Here is a 26,809-nt window from a genome sequence, read left to right as displayed (position 1 = left end):
GCATACAGGGTTCTTGCTACAGTCAACATACGATCGTTCCACCCACCCACCCCACCTCACCCCACCCCCGGCCTTTTAAAAAAATCTAATAAAAACTTCCCGGCTTCAGTTTTATGTTTGTTTGAAGAGTCTTCCGAATTAAGGCAAAAAATGTGGCCCGAATATTTCACGTAGGGCAATGCTCTCGGAAGTAAGCTAAGTTGGGGAGTTCAAGAGGATTGGCAACCTTAAACACTCAAAAAGCCACAAAGGGTCCTAACCAGAAGCCCCCTGTTCAATTCTGGAGCCAACCGGAAGTCCGATTCCCCCACCATAGAGTCTCCTAGCGGATCATCCTTTTTCCTCGACCTGCCTTAAGCAAAAACCTTCTCAATTGTGGGGCTGACCGGCGTCAGGGAGCCGCAGCAGAGGGATGAAGGAGCCACATGCAGCTCCAGAGCTGCAGGTTGCTGACCCCTTGGCTAGGACATTGGTACACCTAACGTAGGAAAGCACCTAATCTGGGCACTCAAAGGTGTGTAGGAATCCTTCGACTTGAACCACAATTCAGCCCAGAATTTATGTTGCCAAGGAGAAGTTGTGAGTTTTGCGATTTTTCTCCAGGCCTTTTTTTTTTTTTTTTTAAGTGAATCATTGCAGTTGTTGAATTAGTAATGCGACTCTGGCTTCCCCTCTGACTTGACTTTGTCAGATTGCAAAAGGTGATCACGTGACCCTGGGACGCTGCAACCATCCTAAATATGAACCAGTTGTCAAGCATGGTAAATCACGTGACCACGGGGATCCTGCAAATGTTGTAGCTATGAAAAATGGTCCTAAGTCCCTTTTTCAGTGCCATTGTAACTTTGAACAGTCACTAAATGAACTGTTGTAAATCGAGGACTACCTGTATCTGATTTTGCTGCTTTATTCCCTCTATCTCACTTTCCCTCTCCTTTATTTCTCTCTATTTCTCTCTCCCCTCTATTTCTGTCTATATTTCTCTCTCCCCCTTCTACTTCTCTCTCCTATTTCTCTTTCTTCTCTTTCTATATTTCTCTCTCCCCCTTCTATTTCTCTCTCCCTCCTCTCTCTTTCTCCTCTTTCTCTCTATATTTCTATATTTCTCTCTCCCCCTCCTAATTCTCCTCTCCTTTCTTCTTTCTCTCTATATTTCTCCCCCCTATTTCTCTCCTGTATATCCCCCCCCCTATTTCTCTCTCTCCTCTCTATTTCTTTCTCCTCTTTCTCTCTATATTTCTCTCTCCCCTCTATTTCTTTTTCCTCTCTTTCTATATTTCTCTCCCCCCTTCTATTTCTCTTTCCCCTCTATTTCTCTCTATATTTCTCTCCTCCCTCTATTTCTCTCTCCTCTCTATTTCTCTTTCTCCTCTTTCTCTCTATATTTCTTTCTCCTCTATTTCTCTCTCCTCTCTATTTCTTTTTCCTCTCTTTCTATATTTCTCTCCCCCCTTCTATTTCTCTTTCCCCTCTATTTCTCTCTATATTTCTCTCCTCCCTCTATTTCTCTCTCCTCTCTATTTCTCTTTCTCCTCTTTCTCTCTATATTTCTTTCTCCTCTATTTCTCTTTTTCCTCTCTCTCTATTTCTGTCCCCCCTATTTCTCTCTCCTATTTCTTTCTCCTTTATTTCTCTCTATATTTCTCCCCCTCTATTTCTCTCTCCTCTATTTCTCTCTCTCTATTTCTTTCCATATTTCTTTCTCCTCTATTTCTCTATTTCTATTTCACTCTCCCCTCTATTTCTTTCTCTCTTCTCTCTTTCTCCTCTCCCTTTCTCTATATTTGTTTCTGTTTCTCTCTACATTTCTCTCTCTCTCCCCAGTTTGATTTAACGCACGTGCTTGCACAGTGAACATCGCTCGTGAAAGAAGACAGACAGCACTTCACAACCACATGGGATCTCTCTCTCCTGACGGACCCCTCCCTTCAGGCAACCGAGAAGGCCGACTTGTCAATCTTCCTGCGAGCACGGTCTGATCCGCAGAGATGAGCAACCTTCAAACAAGTAGATGCCGCTGCTTGATTTCTGCAGATCAAGCACCCAGCAACAATAACCTGTGGGGGGCGCCAGCTGCTGACTCTACTGTCTTCTTACAAATCCTCTTCCCTCCCCCCCTCCCCCCAAACCAGTCTTGGGTGTTGACGTCCTTTTGAGCATTTGGAAACTTCAGAGATATTCTCTGGAGACATTGTAGGGTGGGAAGTCCGTTCTCAGCTATCAGCCAATAATAGCAGAACAGTATTTGAGATACTGCATCCATTTCCTCCCCCCCCCCTCCAGTTTTTGTCCCCTTCTGTGTTGCATAACCCTCTCATTCTGCACTCCTTCGTGGGAAGGGAGTTCACATAGTCCCTCAAGAAGTCTGATTTTCTGAGCCTCACAACCGAATTCAAAACTCGCTCTGACTTCCAACCGTTGCTTCAAGAAAAGGCTTAGAAGGAGAGTCGTTTTTCAAGGGTTTGGGCAGAGGCAAAGAGTTATCCGACGAGCAGTGAATTACAATAGTGGTTTTTTAAAAAAAAGGCAAAATAGGTGTGTTTCTTTTAAAGAATTCAATTTGCGTCCCCGTAGACTCTTCATGTTTTGTATCTTAGGTTCCCCTGTTAAAAGTGATTCCACACGGTTCCATGTCAAGTATGGCTGGGAAGGCTATTTAAAATATACATTGTTAAATATTTTAGGTTTGCTTCTCCCCCCCCACCCCCCATTTAATCAAAATTAAGGAAAAGAGTGGAGTCCAAAAAAGTAAGGAACTGGAAGTGAAGGAGTTGTGTTGTTGTTATTGTCCACAAAGAATGGCGAAAGGGACACTGTACCTTAACTATTGAGCCAAAACTCAAGCTTTCAGATTGGTTTTCTCCATCCTGACATTTTTGGATCACTTGAAGCCTAGTTAAGATGACGAAGGGCTTGTCCTGAGGTGTGTTACCAAGTGGGCTTGCCTCACTCTTTTAAAAAAAACAAAACACCTCTTGGTAAATATACTCCAAATAAAATCTTTCCACAGGTTTCACCTAATATGGAGTCGAGTGGGACATTGGAGGATTATGGATATAGGACTATTGTCAGCTCTACTTCAGCAAAGGCCTTCGGCCCTTTCTCTTTCGATGTACCACAGCCTCACCTGAGGAGAAAGAGGACTTCCAACTTCCTTCAGCTTTATTTTAATCTGCAACCGGGTTTGTTTCTGCCAAGGGCGACGGCCATTTTCGGCAGGTGCAAAACGCTCTTCACAAATGCCGAAAGCTTTGTGACTTCTCCCAAGTAACTAAAAACCTGAAGAGCAAGCAAACCAGCCAGGTTGGTGCCTGCTGGCTCAGCTCACAGCCTGGACATCGTCACCAAATCCTACAAGAAACAGTCCCAAAGAGCTGATTGGGTTTGAGTTGACAACGGAAAAGAGTTGAAGGAATCCAGAGGAGGAATGACAGAGAACCAGTTTGGGGCAAAATATTAGGGAAAACAGCTTTTTTAAACAAAATACTTTGGGGCAGTGAAATAGACTTTCTTTAAAAGTGCAGCTTCTTGCTGGGAAGGTTTCGGCTGCGATCCATCCGGCAACCATCTTGGAGCAGCGAAAAGGCACACGATGGAGGAGGATGGGGATTTAAGAAGGACGGCCACTAAAAGTTCTGACTGCTCGTCCTGAACTCAAGTTTTCCAACTCCACACACCTTTTCCTCTCTTAGGTCTCCATGACGTCTTTTTTTCTCTCCCCCCTCCTTCAATTTTCTTAAAACCCATCCTCACCGTAATACAAGAATCAAGAGCCTTCCTCATTTTTTTAAAAAAACTTTCTTTGGTTTCTAGTGGGTTTAATGTAAATAAGCAGATTGTGAAACACTAAGCCGAGTTGGATCTGGTTAGTACACGGAAGAGAGTCTGTCAGGAAATCTCAGGGTTGTAATTTAGGTTGGGAAAAGGATTAAAATGTCTATTAATATAGAAAGATTTAAGGGGGGAAAAAATCTGGGGGAATATGCATAGTCCAGCAGTCTATATCTCACAACTGACTGATTCCAGGAAACCCATTCAACAAAGCCATGAGGTCTATAAGTCGGTTTCTACTATCCCTGATCCCTGAAGCTGCCGATGTGCAGGGGTATCCTGCCTCTTTACATGGAGGTTCTACTTTTTGCCTGATGGCCAAAGTTAGGCATATTCAGGGACAGCAGGAAGACACGTGACTGAATAGTTTGAATAAAGTTTTGTTTTTTGTGATCCTTGGAAGTTGGTCAAACCCCTCCTAATCCGGGTAATTTTCAGTCGCTTTAATGCAGTCTCCCAACCTTGACAACTTTTTAAAGCTGTGGACTTCAACTCCCAGAATCCCACATTCTATGGAATTCTGGGAGTTGAGGTGCTCCCATCTTAAAAGTTGCCAAGGTTGGGTGACCCTGGTTTATGGGAGCTCTTCCTGGGTGAGATTACTAGCTTATGCATTCCTTTAAAAAAACGGTTGGAAAGGTATTAGATTTGAATGGAAGCGAGGAAAAAATTACGATGTAGTAGGTAAGTCACAATCCTGTTTGCTTGTATAAATTGTGACAGATTTGGGAAAGTTCGTTGGTGCACTCAATAATAAAATGTTTTTTTACAACTTTGAAACCTCAAGAACCTTGCTTTCCTTTATGAACAATGCACTAGGCTGGTTTAGAAAAGATTCCATACTATAAATGGGCTGCAAACGTTTTAAACCTTGAGTCAACTCAAATGGGTGGAATGCCTCGAGCAATTTCAACTAAGCTTGGTACACAGATGACTTACACTCTGGAAACAAATACTGTGGAGGTAAGACACCCCTAGCACCCCTCAGGGTGTGTGTTCTGTTAAGATACAGCCTGTTGGGCCTTAAAATGGCTTCTACTGTACTGCCTTAAAATGGCGGCTTCTGTACAGCACAATGAAGTTGCCACGGTAATGGCTTCAACAGTACTCCACTAGGGGGCTCCCTCTGGTAAGAGGGAAAATCCAACATTAGAAATTACATTTGGTCCGGACATTTGTGAATGTCTGATACAGGATTGGGAGGAACAAATACTCGGGCAACACCGGGTTAACAGTAACAGCTAGTAAATAATAAAATAATAATTTCCTAGCCTGGGGTGGGGGTGGGGGGCGGCTGATTCTTCCTTTAATTGACTCCATTTTAACGTCACTAAACTTCCTTTTTCTCAGAAGCAAGGACTCGATAGTTTGCCCCCTCTTCACCTGGGCAGTATTTACAGTAAAGGGGGGGATTCAGACTTAGGTCTGAAATCTGTGTAAATGGACAAATTGACATCCAAATGTTCAGGATCATCTGAGTCCTGTTAGGGACGTTTGATCCCTTCCTAGGAAGTAAATCTTGCAATGCACCCAGGGATTGTGAAGATTTAAAAAAAAAAAAAGATTCCGAGGATTGAAAAGGATCATTTTAGGCCAACCTTCTATCCAGAGTAAGAATCAGATTAAAGCCTCCGCAGCAGATGGCTGCTTAGCTTCTAGTTAAATCCATTAAAGGGCTGGGGTGGGCGTGGCCAGCTTAACATCACTCGTGTCAGGGGTGCCTGTGGCGGCCTGAGTGCTCTGCAAGAGAAAGCAGGTTCCCGAGCTCTGCTTTCAGCTGTGACAGACTCCTGCAACCCCCTGCCAGCAAAACCGGAGCTCGGGAGGGCTGTGTGTGCCCTCCCCAGCTGCATTTCTGCTGGGAGACGACCACAAGCCAAATCTAAGTACTCCACGGGCCAGATGTGGCCCACAGGCATTGAGTTTGACTCCCCTGGTCTACGGGGATTCTCAGTCATCCAAGTCATGGTTCTCACAAAGGTGCTTTTTTCAGGAGGCTGCCTCTTGGGAAATAGTTTGCCTCTTAGAAAAAAGCACCTTGGGGATCACCCTTGCTGGATCACCGTCAAATTCAAAGGAAAAATCTAGCCTGCTTTAGTTACGCAATGCCCAACTTCCCTAAGCAATTAAAACTTAATTACAATGCTAAAAAAAAAGTACTTCCATTTTCTTAAGACAATGCATCAGAGACTTGCGTTCTCTAGGTAACGTTTAATCAGAACAAAGAACAAACACAGAACCGTTGCAATTTGAGTTTTTGTGTACCGGATGCGGAGGTTTTCAGACGACAATTGTCGTCACGTGGATGCGCTGGTGCTTCAGCAGAGCCCCTTTGTGGCAAAAGCTTTTCCCGCACTCCGGACACTGATAAGGCTTCTCGTGGACGTGCTTCCTTTGATGGTCGATCAAGCTGTCGCGCCGAGAGAAGCTTCTCCCGCACTCGGGACACGCGTAGGGCCTTTCTCCCGTGTGGATCCGCTGGTGGCGTATCAAGTGAGCCCGCTGTCTGAAGAACTGGCCGCACTGAGGGCATTCGAAGGGCCTCTCCCCCGTGTGGATTCTCACGTGTCTTATCAAAGTTTCGCGGGTAGGAAAGTTTTTCCCACACTCGGGACATTCGTAAAGTCTCTTCCCTGCCCGGAGACCTCTCAACAAATGTTCTCTTTCTTGGAATATTTTGCCAATATCGGAGTACCCGTGAGGGATCTCAACCCCGTGCAGTTGCTGATGGTGCATTAAATGTTCTTTCTGCCGGAAGCATTTCCCACATTCGGGACATCCGAAAGGCTTTTCCCCCGGTTGAATTCTCGGACACAGTTTTTGTTGGCTGTTTTCTACCCAAGTTGGACATTCGGTGGGGCCCTCCTCACCCGGGTAGGTCATCACGAATCCTGGTTTGTAGTGGTATTTCCGACAATAGTCTGAAGCCAAAGATTCGTCTGCCATAGACTGCAGTTCAGAGGTTTCACTACAGAGCGCTATAAAGTTTTCCAAAGCCTCTCTGGGCTCTGTCTCGAGCGGCACCTTCCCCTGCTCCACGCTGGCCTCGCAACTTGGTTCATGAAGGGTCGTCGTTGCAGGAATGTTCCATGGTGAGAATTCAGTCAGTGTCTCCGTCTTTCCTTCCGTCTGGGAGCTCTTCAGTTGCATCCAAGGCCTCTTTTCGTTACCTGAAGAGAAACAGAGGAACTGAATCTGCTCATCTCTTTCCTACATTTTTTTTTTTTTAAAAAATGGCTGTTCTAACTTCCCACTTTTTCTCCTCCAACTGAGTTAGAATGTGGTTACTAAACATCCATCTTCCTTCCCCGCCATCTGGTTACACAATACGCATTTACGTTCAAGGATTCAGAACGCGGCAATTTAATTTATAACAAGGGAATGGCCATAGTTCTCCTCAGGGGTGCCGGACGTACGTAGGATTGTGAGGGAAGAAAACCTTTGGTTACATCTCACATTGTGTGGAAATATACCAAGTACAGATAATCCTCCCTTACGATCAGCCGCTTAGCAACCGTCATTAAGGAGCCCTGGCGACACAGTGGTTGGAATGCAGTATTGCAGGCTAATTCAGCTCATTGCCAGGAGTTCGATCCTGACCGGCTCAAGGTTGATTCAGATTTCGGTCTTTCTGAGGTAAAATGAAGGCCCAGATTGTAGGGAGTAATATGCTGATATTGTAAACTACTCAAGGGTGTTGTAAAGCACTGTGGAGTGGTATATAAATCTAAGTAGTACAGGGAGTCCTCGACTTAACAACAGTTTGTTTAGTGACAGAAGTTACAACAGCACTGAAAATATTGACTAATGTCCATTTTTCACACTTAACAACTGTTGCAGCACCTCATGGTCACATGTTTTACATTCAAAGCTTGGCAGCTAACTCGTATTTATGATGGTTGTACTGACCCGAGGATTATGGGATTCCCCCTTTGCGATTTTTTGACAAGCAAAGTCAATGGGGAAAGCCATGTTGACTTAACAACCGTGTGACTGATTTAACAACTGCAGTGATTCACTTAGCAACTGCGGCAAGAGAAATGGGGCAAAGCTTATCTTAATACCTTTCTCACTTAGCAACATGAATTCTGGGCTCAATTGTAGTTATAAGTCGAGGGCTACCTGTATTACTATTGCTAATTGTTGAAAGTTAGGGAGGATCCCTCCACCCTGCACCCAAGCTACTTAAGACCTGGTTCCTTCTGACAGCTGCACATATCCCCGCAATCACAACCGCATTTCAGGGGCTTGTCAACTGGCTCAGTTTTGTGGCTGGTTGCAGCCTTCTAACAATAGCACTTGGACCAAGGGTGTCAAACTCACCTCAACAGGTGCCTGACACGTGTGACATCAAGCTGGCCACACCCATCTCTCCCCTGAGGTCAAACATAACCCTGATGCAGCCCTTAATGAAATTTGAGTTTGACACCCCTGACTTAAGACTTGTATATCGTTCAATCATGCTTTAACCCCTCTCCGAGTGGTTTCCAGAGTCAGCATATTGCCCAGAACTGCAGAGCTGATCCCGATACCCTGCATGAATTCCAAGAAGGCTGCTGTTTCTTGTCGGGAGTTTACCAACACCCTAAATTCTCTATTGCCCCCACTAGCAATAGCCCTTCGACTTCTATACCACTTCACGGTGCTTCACAGCCCTCTCTAAGCAGTTTTACAGAGTCAGCATATCCCCGTCCAACAATCTGGGTCCTCATTTTTACTGACCTCGGAAAGATGGAAAGCTGAGTCAACCTTGAGCTGGTCAGAATCGAAACTCTGGTAGTTGGCAGAACTAACCTGCAATGCTGCATTCTAACCACTGCGCCACCACGGTGCAAAATGTGCCCTTCCAGAGACGCATGCAATTGCCTGCGCTGCTGTGTTTTGCACCAGTTGAAGTTTCCGTACACTCTTCAAGAGCAGTCCTAGGCAGGGCACCTTGCAGTAGTCCATGGCACAAAACTTAAATGCAGGTAGTCCCCCACCTACGACCACAATCGTACCCAACATTTCCATTGCTAAATGAGAAATCTTGTTAAGTCAAGGACTACCTGTATAAACAAGCCATGTGCTCCCTTTGAACATGACGTTTACAGGTAGTCCTTGATTTATGACAATTGAGCTCCACATTTCTGTTGGTAAGGGAGACATTTTGCCCCACTTTACCACCTGTCTAGCCAGTTGTTCAGTGAATCTCTGCAGTTGTTAAATTAATAAAACGGTTGTTAAGTGAATCCCGGCTCCCCCATTGACTTTGCTTGTCAGAAGGTTGCAAAAGTGGACACTGCAGGCATCAGTCAACCGATTGCCAAGTGTGTGGATTTTGTTCATGTGGCCATGCTGCAACGGTCATAAGTGTGAAAAACTGCGGTAAGCTACTTTTTTCAGAACTGTTGTAACTTTGGTCACTAAATGAACTGTTGTAAGTCGAGGGCTGCCTGTACTTTCAATACAGTGCCGATTTATATCTTTGGGCAAAACTTATAGGTAGATCTCAAGAGAAGAACAAACAACTGCAACCCACCTGTAACTAATGTGTAATTAGTTACACATTAGTGTAACTAATGTGTAACTAATTTGCAACAAGAAAAAATTTGCAATGCACTTTATTTTTTTATGCTTCCATGTTTTGTCTACTTTATTCTTTCTCGTTGGGGGCAGGCGGCCCCTGTGCTCTAAGATTGAAGACACTGAAGACACTTCACAAAAAGACCAGGACAAGTTCAAAATTAAAGTTCAGGACATAACTGAAGACCAAGGATGACATATTAGAGCAAACATGCGGTTAGTTATAATTGTGTTTTTTAAAAATGGAAAATTCAGCTCCGTTGAGCAAGATCAAGAAAGGAAGGCATACACAGATTTCAATACAACCTCTTTAATGTTCATCTCAAGAGTCAATACAGAACATTAGAAACTAACTGAATAACAGAGTTGGAAGGGACTATGGAGGTCTTCTAGTCCAACCCCTGATCAAGCAGGAGACCCTAATGCCATTCCAGGCAAGGGGTTGGCCAATCTCTTCTTCAAAACCTCCAGTGATGGAGCATTGACAAGTTTTGGAGGCAAGCTGTTCCACTGGTTAATTTTTCTCAGGTAGAAAGTTTCTCCTTTTTACTTCAGGTTGCTTCTCTCCTTGATTAGTTTCCATCCATTGCTTCTTGTCCTGCCTTTGGGTGCTTGGGGAAATAAGATTCACCCCGTCGTCTTTGTAGGAGCCCTTCAAATATTGGAACATGGCTATCCCCCGTCCTTCCTTTCACTGGACATACCCAATTCCAGCCACCCTTCTTTATATATAGTTAGTCTCCAGCCCCCTAATCAACTCTGTTGCCCCTTTCTTCACTCTTTCCAGAGCCTCCACATCTTTTTTTTATAATATGGTGATTCTAGGTGTGGTCTTACTAAGGCTTTATAAAGTGGTACTATAGTCCCAAAGGTGCTTTTCTTCAAGAGGCAACTGGACTTTCTGCTTTTTCTTTCAAGATGTTTCGCTTCTCATCCAAGAAGCTTCTTCAGCTCTGACTGGAGGAGAAGCAAAATGTCTTGGAAGGAAGGAAGGAAGGAAGGAAGGAAGGAAGGAAGGAAGGAAGGAAGGGAAGGAAGGAAGGAAGGAAGGAAGGAAGGAAGGAAGGAAGGAAGGAAGGAAGGAAGGAAGGAAGGAAGGAAGGAAGACAGACTAGAAGGCCCAGTTGCCTCTTGAAAAAAAGGATCTTTGGGACTTGGATGACTAAGAATTTCCATAGACAAGTACTAGTCCTTCACGTGGTCTTGATTCCGTCCCTTGGTTAATGAAACCTAGGATTGCATTTTTGGCTAGAATTTGTTCAGGTGGCGTTTCAAGTGATTTGAAACATTTTTCCCCAGATTACTAGGCACACGGGCTGCATTGCTGGTCTCTTGCAATGGCCTAGAACGTGTGGGGATACTTCCAGGGGTGGGCTTCAAACATTTCAGCATTTCTCTGCATTTCTCTGCAGGGTGGGCGTGGCCTAGTCAGCCTCCCGCACCATGTCGGGGGGGGGGGGGCATTTTTCCCTTCCCCAGGCTCCGGATGCTTTCCTTGAGCCTCTGGGAAGACGACAATTGACTCCTCCGGGCTCGGAAGACCTTCCAGGAGGCCCCTGCATTTACCTCACATCCAAAATGAGCCGTGTAGAGACTCCTGGGAGGGGCGTGGCAGGGTGTGATGGCCATGGCGGGGTGGGCGGTGCACAGCCAAGGGTGGGATTTGGAGGTTCTCCAAACCGGCCATAATGTTAGCTACGGGTTCTCTGAAAATCTGGGTGAAACTGTAGCAACCCACCCCTGGATACTTCCAACACCATGTTCGTTAATATCGTCTAACAATGTCTTTCGTCGAAGTCAGCCATTCAGTCATCTCTGACCCTCAGCCACTCTACAGTTCAGCAAAGAGTATCCGGGAGTCGGGCACGACTGAAGGCCTGACGATGAAAGGTACTGCTAGAAGACACAGGCGGTCCTCGACTTACAAGCGTTCGCTTAGTGACTGGTTAAAGTTACAACACTGAAAAAAGTGACTGATGACAATTTTTCAGTTACCGCCTTTGAAGCACCTTCACTATCATGGGATCAAAATTCAGGAGCTTGGCAACTGATTGACACTTATGACCCAACTTGGCAACTGGTTCACACTTGTGTCCCAAGGTCGTGTGATCCCCTTTTGTGACCTTTTGATGAACAAAATCAATGGGGAAGCCAGATTCACATCAACAACCGTCTTACATGTATTAACTAACATGGTAGCAGAAGTATCCCTTGAAGATGTGTGGACTTTAACCCCCATAATTCCTGTCAGCAAATTCCTGACAGGAATTATGGGGGTTAAAGTCCACACATCTTCAAGTTGCCAAGCATTCAAGATACAGGCAGTCCTTGACTTACGACCACAACCAAGCCCCAAATTTCTGTTGCTAAGTGAGGCATTGGTTAAATTTGCCCCATTTTACGACCTTTCTTGTCACAGTTGTCAAGTGAATCACTGTAGTTCACAAGTGTGGTAACACGGTTTTTAAGTGAATCTGGTTTGAGTTTGCTCCTCAAAAGGTTGCAAAAAGGGATCGCATGACCCAGGGACACCACGACCGTCATAAATATGAATCAGTTGCCAATTGTCTGAAATTTTGACCACATGAACATGGGGATGCTGCAAAGCTCGTAACTGTGAAAAACGGTCATAAGTTCAGGAACACTCTGCAGGCTTCAGCAGGTCTTGGGGGAGGCAAAAACGCCCTCATTTTTGCGAAAAATGGGCAGAAAACTGTCGTTTTTTTGCAAAACCTGAGGCATTTTTTCTTCCCCCAGCCCAGCTGAAGACTGCAGAGTGCTTTTGGAGGCTGGGGGAAGGCAAAAACACCTCCATTTTTGCGAAATACGGCCCAGCTCTGGGATCTTTCTGGGACTGGCATGCACACACCATTTTAAAAAAAAAGAGGGGGGATTACATTTTTTCAATGAAAATTGTTCCGCGCATGTGCAGAACAGAAAATAAAGATGGGATAGAATCGGTACAGTCACGTGTCCGGTTGAATTACTGCCCATTCGGCCAAACCGGTCCAAACCGGTAGGAACCCACCTCTTGATTATGGTTCTTCCAGGCCTCCAGTTAGGATGTCCTTATAGTATAATTATGGTTACACGGTTCTGTTGTACAGGTAGATCTTGACTTACAAGAGTTCATTTAGTGACGGTTCAAAGTTACAAGTGACTTCAGAACGTTTTTTACATTTGCAAGTGTTGCAACACCCCCGTGGTCATGTGATCAAAATCTGATTGCTTGGCAACTGACTCAGACTTATGACGGTTGCAGTGTCCTGGGGGTCACGTGATTCCCCTTCTGCAACCTTCTGACAAGCAAAGTCCATGGGGAAATCAGATTTGCTGAACAACCGTGTGACTAACTGCCGTGATTCACTTAACAACTGGAGGAAGAAAGGTCGTAAAATAGGGCAGAGTGCCCTTAACAGCCGTCTTAGTTAGCAACGTAGGTTTTAGGCTCCACTGTGGTCATAAGTTGAGGACCAGCTGTACGTGGTTTCATTTATTTATTTGTGCTTTCATTGGCTATTTTGTTGTGAGCTGCCCAGAGGAGGTCTGGAAAGAGGTGAACCCCTCAATCTAATAAATTAAATGAATGACTGTGTGATCAAGCTCAACGTTTGACACACACAGGACACACTGACACCTTCACAAAAAAGGGATGGAGCTTTGGCTGCACGGTGACAACTGTCGTCTAGAACTGGCTGCTGCTCCTGCACAAACGTTTCAAAAATTTGCAGTGACGGAAAGGCAATGCGGTGTTGACATATTTGTATTTCTTGGGTTTTCATGTTTCCCCAAATCCAGGACAACTACAGGCTGTTTACAACAATCAAAACAGCGTAAAACGTACCAAATCTGTGTGTCTGTGTCCGTGTGTTCCAGCATAACTCTGGAACGCCTGGCGCAATTTCAATCAAACTTGGTACACAGATGATTTACTCTCTGGAAACAAAGACTGTGGGGGTAAGACATCCCTAACACCTGTGTGTGTGTGTGTGTGTGTGTGTGTGTGTGTGTGTGTGTGTGTGTGTGTGTGTTCCAGCATAACTCTGGAACGCCTGGGCTGCTGAAATGAAAAAGAATGAATTATATCTATAGTGTCAAATCACAGTACTTTTGACAGTGATAGTGTGCATTTTGGATTCAAGTTCTACTAAGATACAGCCTGTTGTGCCTTAAAATGGTGTCTACTGTACAGCACAGTGGAGTTGCCATGGTAACGGCTTCACAGTACACAAGGAGGCTCCCTCTGATAAAGAGGGATTGGTTTTTACAAAAAACACCAATGTCTAATACAGGCTTAGGATAAATAAATACCCCAACAAGGCTGGATTATCAGCTAGTATGCAATAAAACACTTGTTTTTAAAAGTATCAAATATAGGTAGTCCTTGGCTTACGACCACAATTGGGCCCAAAATTTCTGTTGTTAAGGCAGACATTTGCTTCACGACCTTTTGTGGCACAATTGTTCAGTGAATCACTGCAGTTGTTAAGTTAGCAACATGGTTGTTAAGTGAATCCATTTTCCTCATGGACTTTGCTTGTCTGAAGGTCGTAAAATGGGTACACATGATCCCAGGAGACTACAATCATCGTAAAGATGAGTCAGTTGCCAAGCATCTGAATTTTGATCATGTGATTATGGGGATAGCTGCAATGGTCGTAAGTATGAGTTATAAGTCACATTTTTCAACGCCGTTGTAACTTTGGACGGTCACTGATCAACCTGTTATAAGTCGAGGATGACCAGTAATTGAAAGCAACTCCAAGGAAATTGTAGATAAATGTAAAGAAAGGTTGTTGCCAACCTACCAAACTCAATCCCTGTGGAAAAGATCTTTTTCACAGGAAGTCCTCCACTTTTGACCAGTCAGGATGAGAATGTCCCTTGCTAAGCGATGCAGTTGTTAAGTGAGTAACTTAACCAATTTTACAACCTTTTTGCTTCCCCCATTGATTTGGCTCGTGGGACGTTGCCTGGGAAGGTCACAAATGGGACCTCAAGATGCCACAACCGTCCTAAGGGCAGGGAGCCCTCGACAAATGGCCACAATTGAGCCCAGAATTCATGTTGCTAAGTGAGAAACGTATTAAGTGAGCTTTGCCCCGTTTGACGACTTTTCTTGCCGCAGTTGCTAAGTGGATCACTGCAGTTGTTAAGCCACGCGGTTGGTTCTTAAGTGAACATGGCTTCCCCATTGACTTTGTTGGTCAGAAGGTCACAAAAGGGGAGGGCATGACCCCGTGACACTGCAACCGTCATAAATGTGAGACAGTTGTCAAAGCATCCAAATATAAATCACGTGATTATAAAAGTGACAGGTGGGGCACCTATCATTGCTGGTGAGATGGCACCATCCGACAGATGCTATGCCCCCCACCTTGGCTGGTGGATCTCTCAGATGTGCCTGGGGAAAATGGCTGATTCCTGGCATATATAAAGGTAAAGGTTCCCCTTGTACATATGTGCTAGTTGTTCCTGACTCTAGGGGGCGGTGCTCATCTCCGTTTCAAAGCCGAAGAGCCAGCGCAGTCCGGAGACATCTCTGTGGGCATGACTCAATGCCAAAGGCACAAGGAATGCTGTTACCTTCCCACCAGAGGTGTATTTTTTACATGCTTTCGAACCAACTGCTAGGTTGGCAGAAGCTGGGACAAGTAACTGGGAGCTCCCTCCGTTATGCGGCACTAGGGATTCAAACCGCCGAACTGCTGACCTTTCTGATCGACAAGCTCAGTGTCTTAGCCACTGAGCCACCGCTCAGCTAGCAATTCATTTTCAATTATTATTATTTTTGGAAAATTTTGAAAAACAGGCAGAACTGAGAACACCCTTCTCCAGATAGTCCTCAACTTATGTCCACAAATTGGGGCCAGAATTTCCACCATTAAGCATGGTACTGAAGCGAGCTGTGCCTGATTTTTTTTTTACTGGTTTTTGCCATTGAATCCCTACAGTTGTTAAGTGAACCGTGCAGTCATTAAACATTAAATCTGCTTTCCTGCATTGATTTGGCTTGTGGTAAGCCAGCTGGAAAAGTCATACATGGCAATCACGTGACCCCAGCATGCAGCCACCCTTCTGAGTCCATTACAGCGGCCAAGTTTGATCATGTGACTGGGGAGATGCCGCAAAGGTCATCGAGGTGACCAGTTGTAAGTCCCCGTTTCCGCGCTGTTGTCACTGCAAACAGTTGGGAAATGAATAGATGTGAGTTGAAGACTACCAGGAACTTCCAGTTTTCAAGATATTAACCTGATTTACCCCGTTTCAAGAAAGCAGATTCGTCTGTTGTAACTGCAATTATAGCAGACAAGTTAAACCAGTTGTGCTCTTCATGCTGAGTGTTACTTTAAAAAAAAAAAGGCGAGTTAAACCACCCAGACTCACTTGGGAGTTTGATGGCATATAAATTCAGTAATCTTAAAAGAAAAGAAAAAAATTAACAGAACTGCAGAGCTGATCCCGATACCCTGCATGGATTCCAGGAAGGCTGCCATGTCCTGTCAGGAATTCACCGACGCCCCAAATGCTTCACCGCAAGAGCAGTAGCACTTAAGACTTATATACCGCTTCACAGTGCTTTTACAGCCCCCTCTAAGCAGTTTACAGAGTCAGCCTATGGCCCCCAACAGTCTCCTCATTTTACCCATCTCGGAAGGATGGAAGGCCGAGTCAACCTTGAGCCGATCAGAATTGAACTGCTGGCAGTCGGCAGAGTTAGCCTGCATTATACTGCATTCTAACCAGTGGTGGGATTCAAATAATTTAACAACCGGTTCTCTGCCCTAATGACCAGCTGGGTAGGCGGGGCTCGGTGGTCATGTGTCTGGGTGGGCGTGGCCAACTCAACGTCACTGACGTCGATGGGCGCTTCGCCTTAGCTGTTACAATGTAATAAGAGTTAACTGGAGAGGCAGTTTCTTTAAGCAGGGTGATAAAGATAAGGATAGAAACAACACCATAATGTTTCCTTCCTGCCTTCCTTACGAGATTAGCCTTGTTAAGTGGGAAAAAACCAAAATGAGATTTCTTCAAACAACCGGTTCTCCGAACTGCTTAGAAAATTAACAACCGGTTCTCCCGAATAGGTGTGAATCGGCTGAATCCCACCACTGATTCTAACCATTGCGCCACTACGGCTCACCAAACAGGCAATGAAATTATATTCCTCATGGATTTATCTCCACCTGGAGGAGCCAACATCTAACACCCCTCCTTCAAGTCTACGACTGTAAAGAAAGAGGGAAGGAAGCGCAAAACACCGAAGCCCAAACCTTGAGGAGGGGATGATCCAACTAACCAGCTAACACACCACCCGAAAGGGAATAAAACAAAGTCAGCACTGAAACCGTGCTGGCAGAGAACGCTTCCTTTTCAGGCGAATGCTTCTGTCTGACAAGCCGCCCTGAGAAGAGGCAGGAAGAGGAGGAGGAGGAGGAGGAGGAGGAGGAGGAGGAGGAGAAGCCGAAGAGTCCTCTGAGTTTTTGCACGGCTCCGCTGAGTCTTGGGATTCTGTCGACGTTTCAGAACGGGGTGTCGGGGAAGAAGAGGAGGGCTCTTGGACAGGAGAAGTAAGAACCGGCAGAGACGGAGCCGTACGGCCCTTGCAAACGATGGACAAGACATCCTGGAGAATTCCCGTCCGGCTCGAGTGCCCAGTTTGGAGTTTCCAGCCTTTGTTGCGCAAGTAGCCTTCCAGCTTCTCCACCGCTTTCCTTTCGCACTCTTCCCACGCCTTCTCGATTTCACTCGAGGGTGCCGGGTCGGCCTTGTGGGATCCCGGCAGGGCTGGGTCTGTTAGAGGGCTTCCTGCTGCAGAGTCCCCAATTCCGCTTCGGGCTTGACCAACATCCGCTCTTCTTTCCTGCCGGGACTTGTGAATGTTTCTTATCCGTTCGATGCTGGTCAGTGGCGGCTTTTGGTTTCCTGTGAGGAAGGAAGGGAGAAACACAGGCGTTTTAAAGGAGGGAATGTACAGCTCAGGCCAGGGATTGGCAACCTTGAACACTTGAAGAGCCACAAAGATCCTAACCGGAAGCCCCCCGTTTAATTCTGGAGCCGACCAGAAGTCCGGTTCCCCCACTATAGAGTCTCTTCCTAGTGCGGCATCCTTTTTCCTGTACTGTCCTAACTGAAAATCCTATCAATTGTGGAGCTGACCAGCGACAGGGAGCCGCAGCAGAGGGATGAAAGACCCACATGCGGCTCCAGAGCCACGAGTTGCTGACCCCTGGCTCAGGCAGAGACTCGTATGTGTGCGTGCAAGCATCAGCCCTTTCCTGGCCTTTCAAGAAAAAAATACACAGCTAGGTGTGATGGCACGAATGTAGCTGCTTTCTCTGTCTGGGTTTTTAAAAAGGAATGTGTGGCGAGAATATCGTGGGAAGAGGTGAAAGAGCCTAGGACAGCGATGGCGAACATTTTTTGGCTCGCGTGCCAAAAGTGGGGGGAGCGCAGGGGGGTCATGCGCAGGCGTACTGCACCCATAATGCAATGCACGACCCCCAGTGTGCATGTGCTCATGTGCGCATGCCAGGTGCAACCCCCCCCCCTTTTTTTGCATGTTTTTTTCGCTCTCCCCAGGTTCCAGAGTCTTTCTAGGAGCTTGGGGAGGGCGAAAACAGCCTAACCTGCTCCCCACTCCCGCAGACTTCAGGAGCTTCCCTGAAGCCTCCGGAGTGCAAAAAACCAGCCCTACGAGCAAACCGGAAGTTCAGGAACGGACTTCCGGTTTGCTCACCCTCCGGAGCCTTCAGGGATCTTCCAGAGGCTTCCCTGAAGGCTCCGTAGGATGAAAAATGACCCTACGAGCAAACGGAAATCACTTCAAACCTCGTATGCCCTGACAAATGGCTCGGCGTTTGTGCCATATATTCGCCATCCCGGGCCTAGGATAACCAGCCTGGAAACAATTTCTGAGCTCGATGGTTTTCTTTTGACATTTCATTACGAAACAAGGCAACCCTACCAGCGCATTGATGACGTTATCTAGTTTGGTATGAAACGTTTACAAGAAAACCACCAGGCTCAGAGAGCACTGAGGGCCCCCACAATTCAACCCTGAGCTACAAATATTCACTTCTATATTTCGTTTATAGAAAGGGCATAATCTGAATGGGTTGATAAACCTACACAGGTACCGTATTTTTCGGAGTATAAAACACACCTTTTTACCCCCAAAAAGAAGCTGAAAATCTGTGTGCGTCTTGGCACTGAATAGAGCATTTTTGGCCCCATGCATCCCGGTTTTTTTGCAAAAAATGGACATGCAGAGTGCTCCTGGGGGCTGGGGAGGGCAAAAACGGGCCCATTTTTTGTCTCCCAATCTCCCCATGCATCTCACCCAAAAACAGGGCATGCAGAGAGTTTGGGAGGCCTGCAGAGTGCTCCTGGGGGCCAGGGAGGGCAAAACCCTTTTTAAAAAAAAATTACTTCTTCAAAATCTTGGTATGTCTCATACTCTGCTGCGTCTTTTAGTCCGAAAAATGCACTAGTCCTACAGAAGAACAGAGTTGGAAGGGACCTTGGAGGTCTTCTAGTCCAACTCCCTCCTCAGACAGGAAACCCTACACTACTTCAAACAAATGGTTGTCCAACATCTTCTTAAAAACTTCCAGCGTTGGGGCATTCACAACTTCTGGAGGCAAGTTGTTCCATTGATTAATTGTTTTAACTGTCAGAAAATTTATCTTTAGTTCTAGGTTGCTTCTCTCCTTGATTAGTTTCCACCCATTGCTTCTTGTCCTGTCCTCGGGTGCTTTGGAGAATAGCTTGACTCCCTCTTCTTTGTAGCAACCCCTGAGATATTGGAACGCTGCTATCATGTCTCCCCTAGTCCTTCTTTTCATTAAACTAGACATGCCCAGTTCCTGCAACTGTTCTTCATATATTTTAGCCTCCAGTCCCCTAATCATCTTTGTTGCTCTTCTCTGCACTCTTTCTAGAGTCTCCACATCTTTTCTACATCGTGGTGACCAAAACTGGATGTAATATTCCAAGTGTGATGTTGTCAAGGCTTTCTAAAGTGGCATTAATAGTTCAAGTGATCTTGAATCTATCCTCAATTTATGATCAGTCATTTAACCACTGTGTGAAGTTACGACAGACACCCCCCACCCCTTCCCCAAACATAATTATAACCCTATTGTGCAGTTCCAACAGTCAGTCTACTCCATGGTCACATGACTGCATTTTGGACGCTGGGTAGCCAATTTGCGTTTATGTCTGTTGGCAGCATCCCATGGTCATGTGCAGGGGTGGTTTCCTGCCAGTTCTAACCTCTTTTATAGAAGAGGTTCCACAAATCTACAGTGCCGTTTAGAACCGGTTCCAGCTCCCTCCCCCCGCCCATCCGCACATCATCAAGATGAAGAGCGAGAGGAGGAATTCTGGGAGTTGAAGTCCACAAGTCTTAAAGCTGCCAAGTTTGAACACCCCTGGGGTGTTTTTTTTCTAAAGGGTTAGGGGTGCAAAGGTCTTTTAATTTGACAGTTATAAGACTTGGGTGCTTCAAATGCCAGAGTTTCTGAGCCAACATTTTGATTGCTAACCAAGAGCGTTGTTAAGTGAGTTTCACCACATTTTACAAGTTGGCCACGCCCACCCAGTCACATGGCCAGCAAGCCACTCCCACAAAGCAGGCCACACCTACAGAAGAGGTGCTAAAAAAATTTGAAACCCACCACTGGTCATGTGACCTCAGCTTATGATGTTTTCGGTCAGAAACTGGTGTTTACATCTGTTTTTTGGCAAAAGAAAAAAGTCCCATAGCAAACAAGGGGTTCACTTAATGACCATAGCTACTTAATAGCCATTGTTTTCATTTAATAACCACCACAAAAAAAAGGTCATACAACAGGCCAGGTCAGGTGATGACCTGCCTCACAAGCATCATGACTCATTAATGGATGAGGCTCCATTACGGTCAAAACTCAAGAACTACCTGTAGAGTTCAGTCACTTGGATGGGACTGAAAGGAGTAAAATGGGTGGAACAAAATTGGGGAGAGGGGCAGTGTTGTCCCCCAGATGTTTCAGACCTGGGTTTCCATCAGCCCAAGATAGCAGAGTTGACGCTGTGAGGTTATAGAAACAGTCACGGAAAGCTCTGGTTGACTATCTCTAATGGGAGGCCCCCTACTAGGTAGAGCTGCCTTATGCCCCTCGCACCAGCTTACCGCAGGGCCCCCCCATCCATGCCTTAACACCTGGCGGCTCCGTCCAGCAGGACCTCGTGTGGCCACCGGCTACTTCCTCTGCTTGCTCACGGCCACGACGGAGCAGGAGGCTGAGTGATATGCTGGCGCCGTGGCCACGAAGCAAGGCAGGGTATGTGTGTGGATCTGCCCCACACGTCTCACACATGCGGCCCCCGCATTCAGGCCATCCACACTCCAACACTTGCCTTGCCTCGCAGCCGCAGCATCAACACACGGCTTGGCCTTCTGTTTTATTGCAGCCACGAGCAAGCGGAAGTGGGCTGTTGGCCCCGTGGGCTCCCGCAACACATGGCTGCTGGTAGTGGTGCCGTGAAGTCTTGGGCGTGGATGGCCTGGCTGTGGGAGCCCTAAGGGAAGCCGGTGCAGGGTGCATGGGGCAGTTCTACTTCCTCGCTGTACTATGAGTAACCAGACAGAATGGGTTGGTGGCCAGCTGCGCAGACATTTCAGTAGGGCTTATTCAGGGGTGGGGGGAGTAGGGTTTATATTAGATATATGTGTAAAACATGCTAGGCCTTATTTTTGGGATATGTCTTATTTTCGGGGGAACAGGGCATATAACAAAAAAGAATACTTTATTTTTCAGACTATAAGACGCCCCAATGTATAAGACGCAACAAAATTTCGAAGAGGTAAGTCTAGAAAAAAGGTTTTTGTCCTCCTTGGCCCCCAGAAGCACTCTGCAGGCTTCAGCAGGGCTGGGGGAAGGCAAAAATGCCCCCGTTTTTGCGAAAAAACAGTGGAAAACGGGGCATTTTTTGTAAAAATAGAGGCGTTTTTGCCTTCCCCCAGTCCTGCTGAAGCTTGCAGAGTGCTGCTGGGGGCTGGGGAAGGCAAAAATGCCTCTGTTTTTTTTCAAAAATGGGATTCGTGTATGTGGCTTTGGGAAGCCAAAAATGGCTGTATTCGGTTATAAGACCCACCAACATTTCCACATGAGTGGAAAAAAGGTGTGTCTTATACTCCGAAAAGTACAGTACCTGTAATGGCAGAAATAGCTGTACGCTAAGGAAGTGGAAGGCACGCACAGCGAATGTATAGTGTGTGTGTATTAACTGTTCCTTCCGCATAGATTTTGTGTAAATAGAAAGATCGCCTTGCATACACAGGAGAGACAACGGGAAAGGGTGGATGAAGCATTGAAGGGATACAAACCTGAGTGGGACGTCCCATTTGGCGGGAAGCGAGGGGGATGCTTCGCCTGCTTCTTTGTCTGCAGCTCATGGGCTTCTACCTCCACTTGAACCTGGGCAGCTTTGGCCACTGGACCAGCCGAGTTCTTCATTCTTTTGCGCCGGCGGTCGACGAGATGATGCTGGACCTCCTGACGCCCGATCTCCCGTGGAACCACCAGCTCCTGCTCAACGCGCAGGAACTGATTCAGCTGCTTGAAAAAAGGCCACGTTCTCCTCCCAGATCCCCAGTGGCTGTGCCCTCCGAGGCAATCCTTGTAGCTTTTCCGGAGATGTTTGGCTTTTTCCCGGCACTGGAGCCAATTCCGGTCGTAACCCCGGGCCTTCATCTGGCACGAGATCCACTCAAATTGAGAGACGGTCCGGTAGTTGGAGAAGAGGGCTCGCTGTACGGATGTGTCCCCCCAGATCTCAATAAATGCCTGGATTTCATCTTCGGTCCAGCGGGGATGCTTCCAGTGAGAACCCGCGAAATCCCGGAGAGGGCAAGAGATGTTCCGGGAGAACCGGGCGCATCCCGACGGGCTGGGCGCAGCCTCCGAAAGCGAAGAGTCCTTGGGTCCTAAGTCGAGAAAAATGGTGAACACGAACAGAAAACGAGGCCATGTTTCACTCTGGCGTGGCAGGTAGAAGTCTTTTTTTTGGGGGGGGGGGTATTTTTAAACGCTGGACAGAAGGGGTGAAAAGTCAGCAGGGACATGGCACAGCTAAGGTAGGAAAGGCAAAATCATCACAGGAGGTAGATGTGGAAAAGCGGACGCCAACCAAACAAGAGGGTGCCTACTTGGGTTTGGTATTTATTTTTCTTTTCGATCGGTTCAACGCCAATTTGGGACGTTCATTTTTACGTTTGTTTGCCCCTCATGGGTTCCCTTGGTTAGACAGGCAGCCGTATACATTTGATTAATGAAACAACAGGTTCTCCGAACAACAACTGTTAAGGGGATGTGTCTTAAAACAAAACACACAACTGAGAAATGGGATTCAGCAATGACACATTAAGTATTGTTTTTATTATAATGGGGGATAGAGTCTTCTCAATAAAGCACAGACTAGGTTCTTACTTTGTGGATCTCATGTTTGCACTCTCTTGCTCTCCCTCCCTCCCTCCCTCCCTCTCTCTCTCAGCAGATCTAAAGATATTTTTGGGGGGGTAATGTTGAGGCCCACCAGCAGCTAGCAGAACTGGCAGTAGAGTTGGACAGTAAGGAGATTGGGGAGGAAGCAGGGTTGACTTAGGACTAAAGCCACACCTTGGAGGTGATTGGCCCCTCCCATAGGAAATAAAAGAGGAGCGAATGGGGAGTGGGCTTTTGCAGGAAACAATTCGTTCATTCAGTTGTTTCAAGAGTGGAACATTCTGTTTGTGGCTATAAGAGACTCTGTGCCAAGTTTGCCTTGCCCTGAGTTTGGAAACTGGTTATCTGGCAGTGCTCCAGATAAGGTTCGTGTGGATAAACATTCCTCTGAAAGACTGTTTACTAAGCCTTGTTGACTGTGAATGAAAGGAATTCACAGTGGTGTAAATTAAAGAGGTTTTGCAAGGACCAAGACTTTGCTTCTTGCTTTCTAAGGAAGCCTGGGTCAGAACACCTAACATTTGCTCTTATCAAGAGCCAACGTCCCAAGAGCTTGCCAAAATGGATATTCAACTTATACAGGCAGAGTTATGCTGTATACAAGTTCACCAAACAGATCCGTATCTGTAGCTTCATTTTACTAGATGTTGTGCATGCTTTTGTTTGCAAACACTGCCACCTCAACAACACATGCTACAAAGTTTTCCAAAGCTGCGTGAAATTCAAAGACAATTAATCGCAAATGTCTTCCTGGTTTCCCCCCCCCCCCAGATGTAACTTTTTGCACCATAACCTTAAGAAAAAATACAGGGAGGAGGAGCCAAAGTCGCGACGATATGGTTGTGTAGTCTCGATGCTCTGAGGCCGCAGCCAATACTTTTGCCGCTGGGTGATCCAAACAGACCTAAACCGTCCCGAAGAGACGGTGAACAGGAAGAATACGTCTTTGCTGATCTCGGGGATATCGCAAAATCCCTGAAAGAAGCAAGAGAAGTTCTTCAAGCTGGCGGTAAAAAATCCAGCCAAGTTTGACAAAGTCGGGGCGGCTCCAAAACGGAAGGATACGGAAAGAGAAAGTGTTTCCAACTGGTGAGGAAATTTTACTGTTTTAAAAAGAGACTGCCTATAAAAACTTAAAAATTAATTTAAATTGAAGAATAGAAGAGTCAAGCAGCAGAATTAAATTTGGAATGGTTTTGGACAGTGGTTATCTTACTTTTTAAATGCTATCTTCATGGATGGAATTTATGCAAGCCTTTTGAAACGGATGGATTAAGTTTTCTTCTACCTTCTCTTTATGATTCTCTGTAATCTATAGGCTAAAGTTTTCATTGCTGTGGGTATTTTTCTAATTCATTTAAAGATCGGACTCCTTTTTCTAACTTGAAATACAAAAAAAAAAACAAAAGGAAACTTTTTAACATCATGGATTGTTTTTGACTTGGCACTATAGGATTTTACTACTTGGTTACAAAGGGTGATAAGAAGGGAAGCACACAGATGGTCCTTTGAAGTGGAAACAACATCCTTTGTGAATCTATGCTTTAATCTTATTAACCTTCCAAGATAAAGCAGCTGTGTTTGTTAGAATGGCAAATTTGCAAAAGATACTTTCAGATATTGATGGTAATTGGTTTTTTCCTGAAAATGGAAAGAATGGAATACTGAAAGAGGAAGTAAATGGAGAGGAAATCTTTTCCAGAGGGCAGGACATAGAAGAAGAAAAAAATTAAAGAATTTATGGACTCAAAGAAAGAATTTCTACTAGCAAAAGTATTGATAACACTGCTGACAATCAAAGACAAGCTGCATAAGGAAACAGAAAGAGGGCATCAAGATTATATGAGAGATCTTACAAGCAAGGCGTTGCTAAGAGAAGTCCATACAAAGCTGATTAAGAAGTTGATTAGAGGATTGGTACCACAAATGGCAGAAGATATGAAATTGTTTTGTTATTGGAAAGATACAGGTTGATAGATTGAAGAATATAATTTAAAACTAGTTAAACCTTGTGAAATTTATTGATAATAGATATAGCTTAAATAAATAACTGATAATGTTACTAATGTATACAATATGTAGTGTTATGATGAGTATAATTGGATATGAATATTGAATGGTACTCATGTAAGGAAGATTAGCAATCCCTTTGGATATACATAAAGGTTAATAATAATAATAATAATAATAATAATAATAATAGAACTAAGTTAGATACAATTAAAGTTTTGATTATTAGGGGGAAAATTTTATGATACAGAATATAGTCAAATAAAGGAGGGATAAGAATAACAATGCATATATAGATATAGGTATAACATAAGGAAACTGGATGTAAACCTTAAACAGTGATTTGGAAAGGAGGATTAGAAAACTTGGTTATTAAATATTATGGATGTTTAGCTAGAACAGGACATAAGGATTTAGTGTTTAGTGGAGGATTTTAGAAATAGTAATTGAAAGGCCAGTATGTGGTTATGTATCTAACTTTGGTATATTTTATGATGAAGGACGTTTAAACAATTATAGTCAAATGAAAATGGAGATATAATGATGGTGACATGTATAAATATTTGAGATAAAATACTTGTTAATATGAACTATGTTTGTTGACTGTGGAAGAGATGCACAAAAGTTTTTTTTTGTAACCAACTAATACTTTCTATAGCATATAAAGAAGGATGATGTATTTGTTTTAAATTATTTTTTTTTTAATTTTATTTTAAAAAAAGAAAAGAAAAAATACAGGTAGTTCTCAACTTACAACCGTTTGTTTAGTGACTGTGCAATGCTTTATATAAATATTTTCAATAAACTGGTAGAAAACAGTTCATTGAGTGACCATTTGAAGTTAAAATGGCACTGAAAAGTGTGACCTCTGACCATTTTTTACACTTATGACCTTTGCTGCATCCCCATGGGCACGTGATCAAAATTCAGCCACTTGGCAAATGGCTCATATTTATGACGGTTGCAGTGTCCCGGAGTCATGTGATCCCCTTTTGCGACCCTTTGACAAGCAGATTCCAGATTCACTTCACAACCATGTTAGCAACTGCAGTGATGAACTTAACAATTGCAGCACGAAACATTGTAAAGCAGGGCACAGTTCCCTTAACAAATGTCTCGCTTAGCGAGCCCATGAATTTTGGACTCGATAGTGGTCGTAACTCAGGGACTACCTTTGGAGTTTTACTGAGTGTAGGTCCATTGCTCTGGGATCCTTTCTTGCTAAACAATGCCTTAAAATACTTGCAATAAACCTATAGAAAAATAAAGCTGGCTGAGGAGAATTAGGAAGCTCTCCAAACTCAAGGGGAGTCGGAAATTATTCTTGCAAGGGTGACAGACAGTCTTTCTCTTACCTGTTTCGTGATCTGTAATTCTCTCACTTTCGACAGGAAACTGGATGAAAACCTGCTCTTCTTCTTCTTCTGGATTGGAAGACTGGTCTGGTTTGGGCACCAAGAGTCCCTCTTAGGATTCAAGAGAAAGGGAGGAAGAGAATTATTTGGGGTACAAATTCTGGTGAATTCTTAGCTTCCCGGGCCCGTCATTCATTTCAGTTAGATCTCTACCACTTCAATGAGCAGCTAAGGTCAGCTCCAAATAATGCACCCATTACAAACTGGCAATTTACAGCTACATTTTGGAAGGAATTTATGAGGGCCACCGGGTCCTCGCCGGCATTTCATCCGAGCACCAACGGGACTGCAGAGAGAACCAACGCCATGGTGGAACATGACATAAGGTGTTACATCGACTGTATCAGCAATTGGACTGGGCAGAGCTGCTACACCCCAATAATTTCAGGCTTGACAGCTAAACTAGCTGGTAACTGTAGATCAGGAAGGTCAAACTCGATTTCATTGAGGGCTGCATCAGAATTGTGTTTGACCTTGGGAAGGCCGGGGCGTGTCACC

The 26,809-nt window shown here is 45.1% G+C and overlaps 2 protein-coding genes across 5 annotated transcripts in view; one reads left to right on the top strand and one right to left on the bottom strand.

The window, feature by feature from the left end:
• LOC106538803 (uncharacterized) overlaps window positions 1–4,603 on the top strand; it is a 51,681-nt gene extending 47,078 nt beyond the window's left edge. For both annotated transcript variants that reach the window (XM_087711366.1, XM_087711365.1), the window contains one exon: window positions 1,825–4,603. The gene's annotated coding sequence lies outside the window, so the exon portion shown is untranslated. The remainder of the gene's footprint in view (window positions 1–1,824) is intronic.
• Window positions 4,604–6,027: 1,424 nt separating this feature from the next.
• The window catches only part of LOC106555643 (zinc finger protein 18), a 29,862-nt gene continuing 9,080 nt past the window's right edge, over window positions 6,028–26,809 (bottom strand). Inside the window, exons 5-8 of one of the 3 annotated variants that reach the window (XM_087711430.1) lie at window positions 26,252–26,362; window positions 21,770–22,369; window positions 16,697–17,322; window positions 6,873–7,001 (exon numbers count right to left, since the gene is read on the bottom strand). In XM_087711430.1, the coding sequence (XP_087567556.1) occupies window positions 16,733–17,322; window positions 21,770–22,369; window positions 26,252–26,362 (1,301 nt within the window). In that variant the 3' untranslated portion in view covers window positions 6,873–7,001; window positions 16,697–16,732. Of the gene's footprint in view, window positions 7,002–15,751; window positions 17,323–21,769; window positions 22,370–26,251; window positions 26,363–26,809 lie in introns of those variants that run through there. The other 2 variants (XM_087711429.1, XM_087711432.1) reach the window with 2 other exon arrangements.

The sequence above is a fragment of the Thamnophis sirtalis genome, unplaced genomic scaffold (genome assembly GCF_051295495.1).
Source record: "Thamnophis sirtalis isolate CommonGarterSnake01/CBP01778 unplaced genomic scaffold, rThaSir2_p1.2 scaffold_3, whole genome shotgun sequence".
Lineage (NCBI taxonomy): Eukaryota > Metazoa > Chordata > Lepidosauria > Squamata > Natricidae > Thamnophis > Thamnophis sirtalis.
Note: the sequence above shows the minus strand (reverse complement) of the source record. Positions and strands in the feature narration are given on the sequence as shown.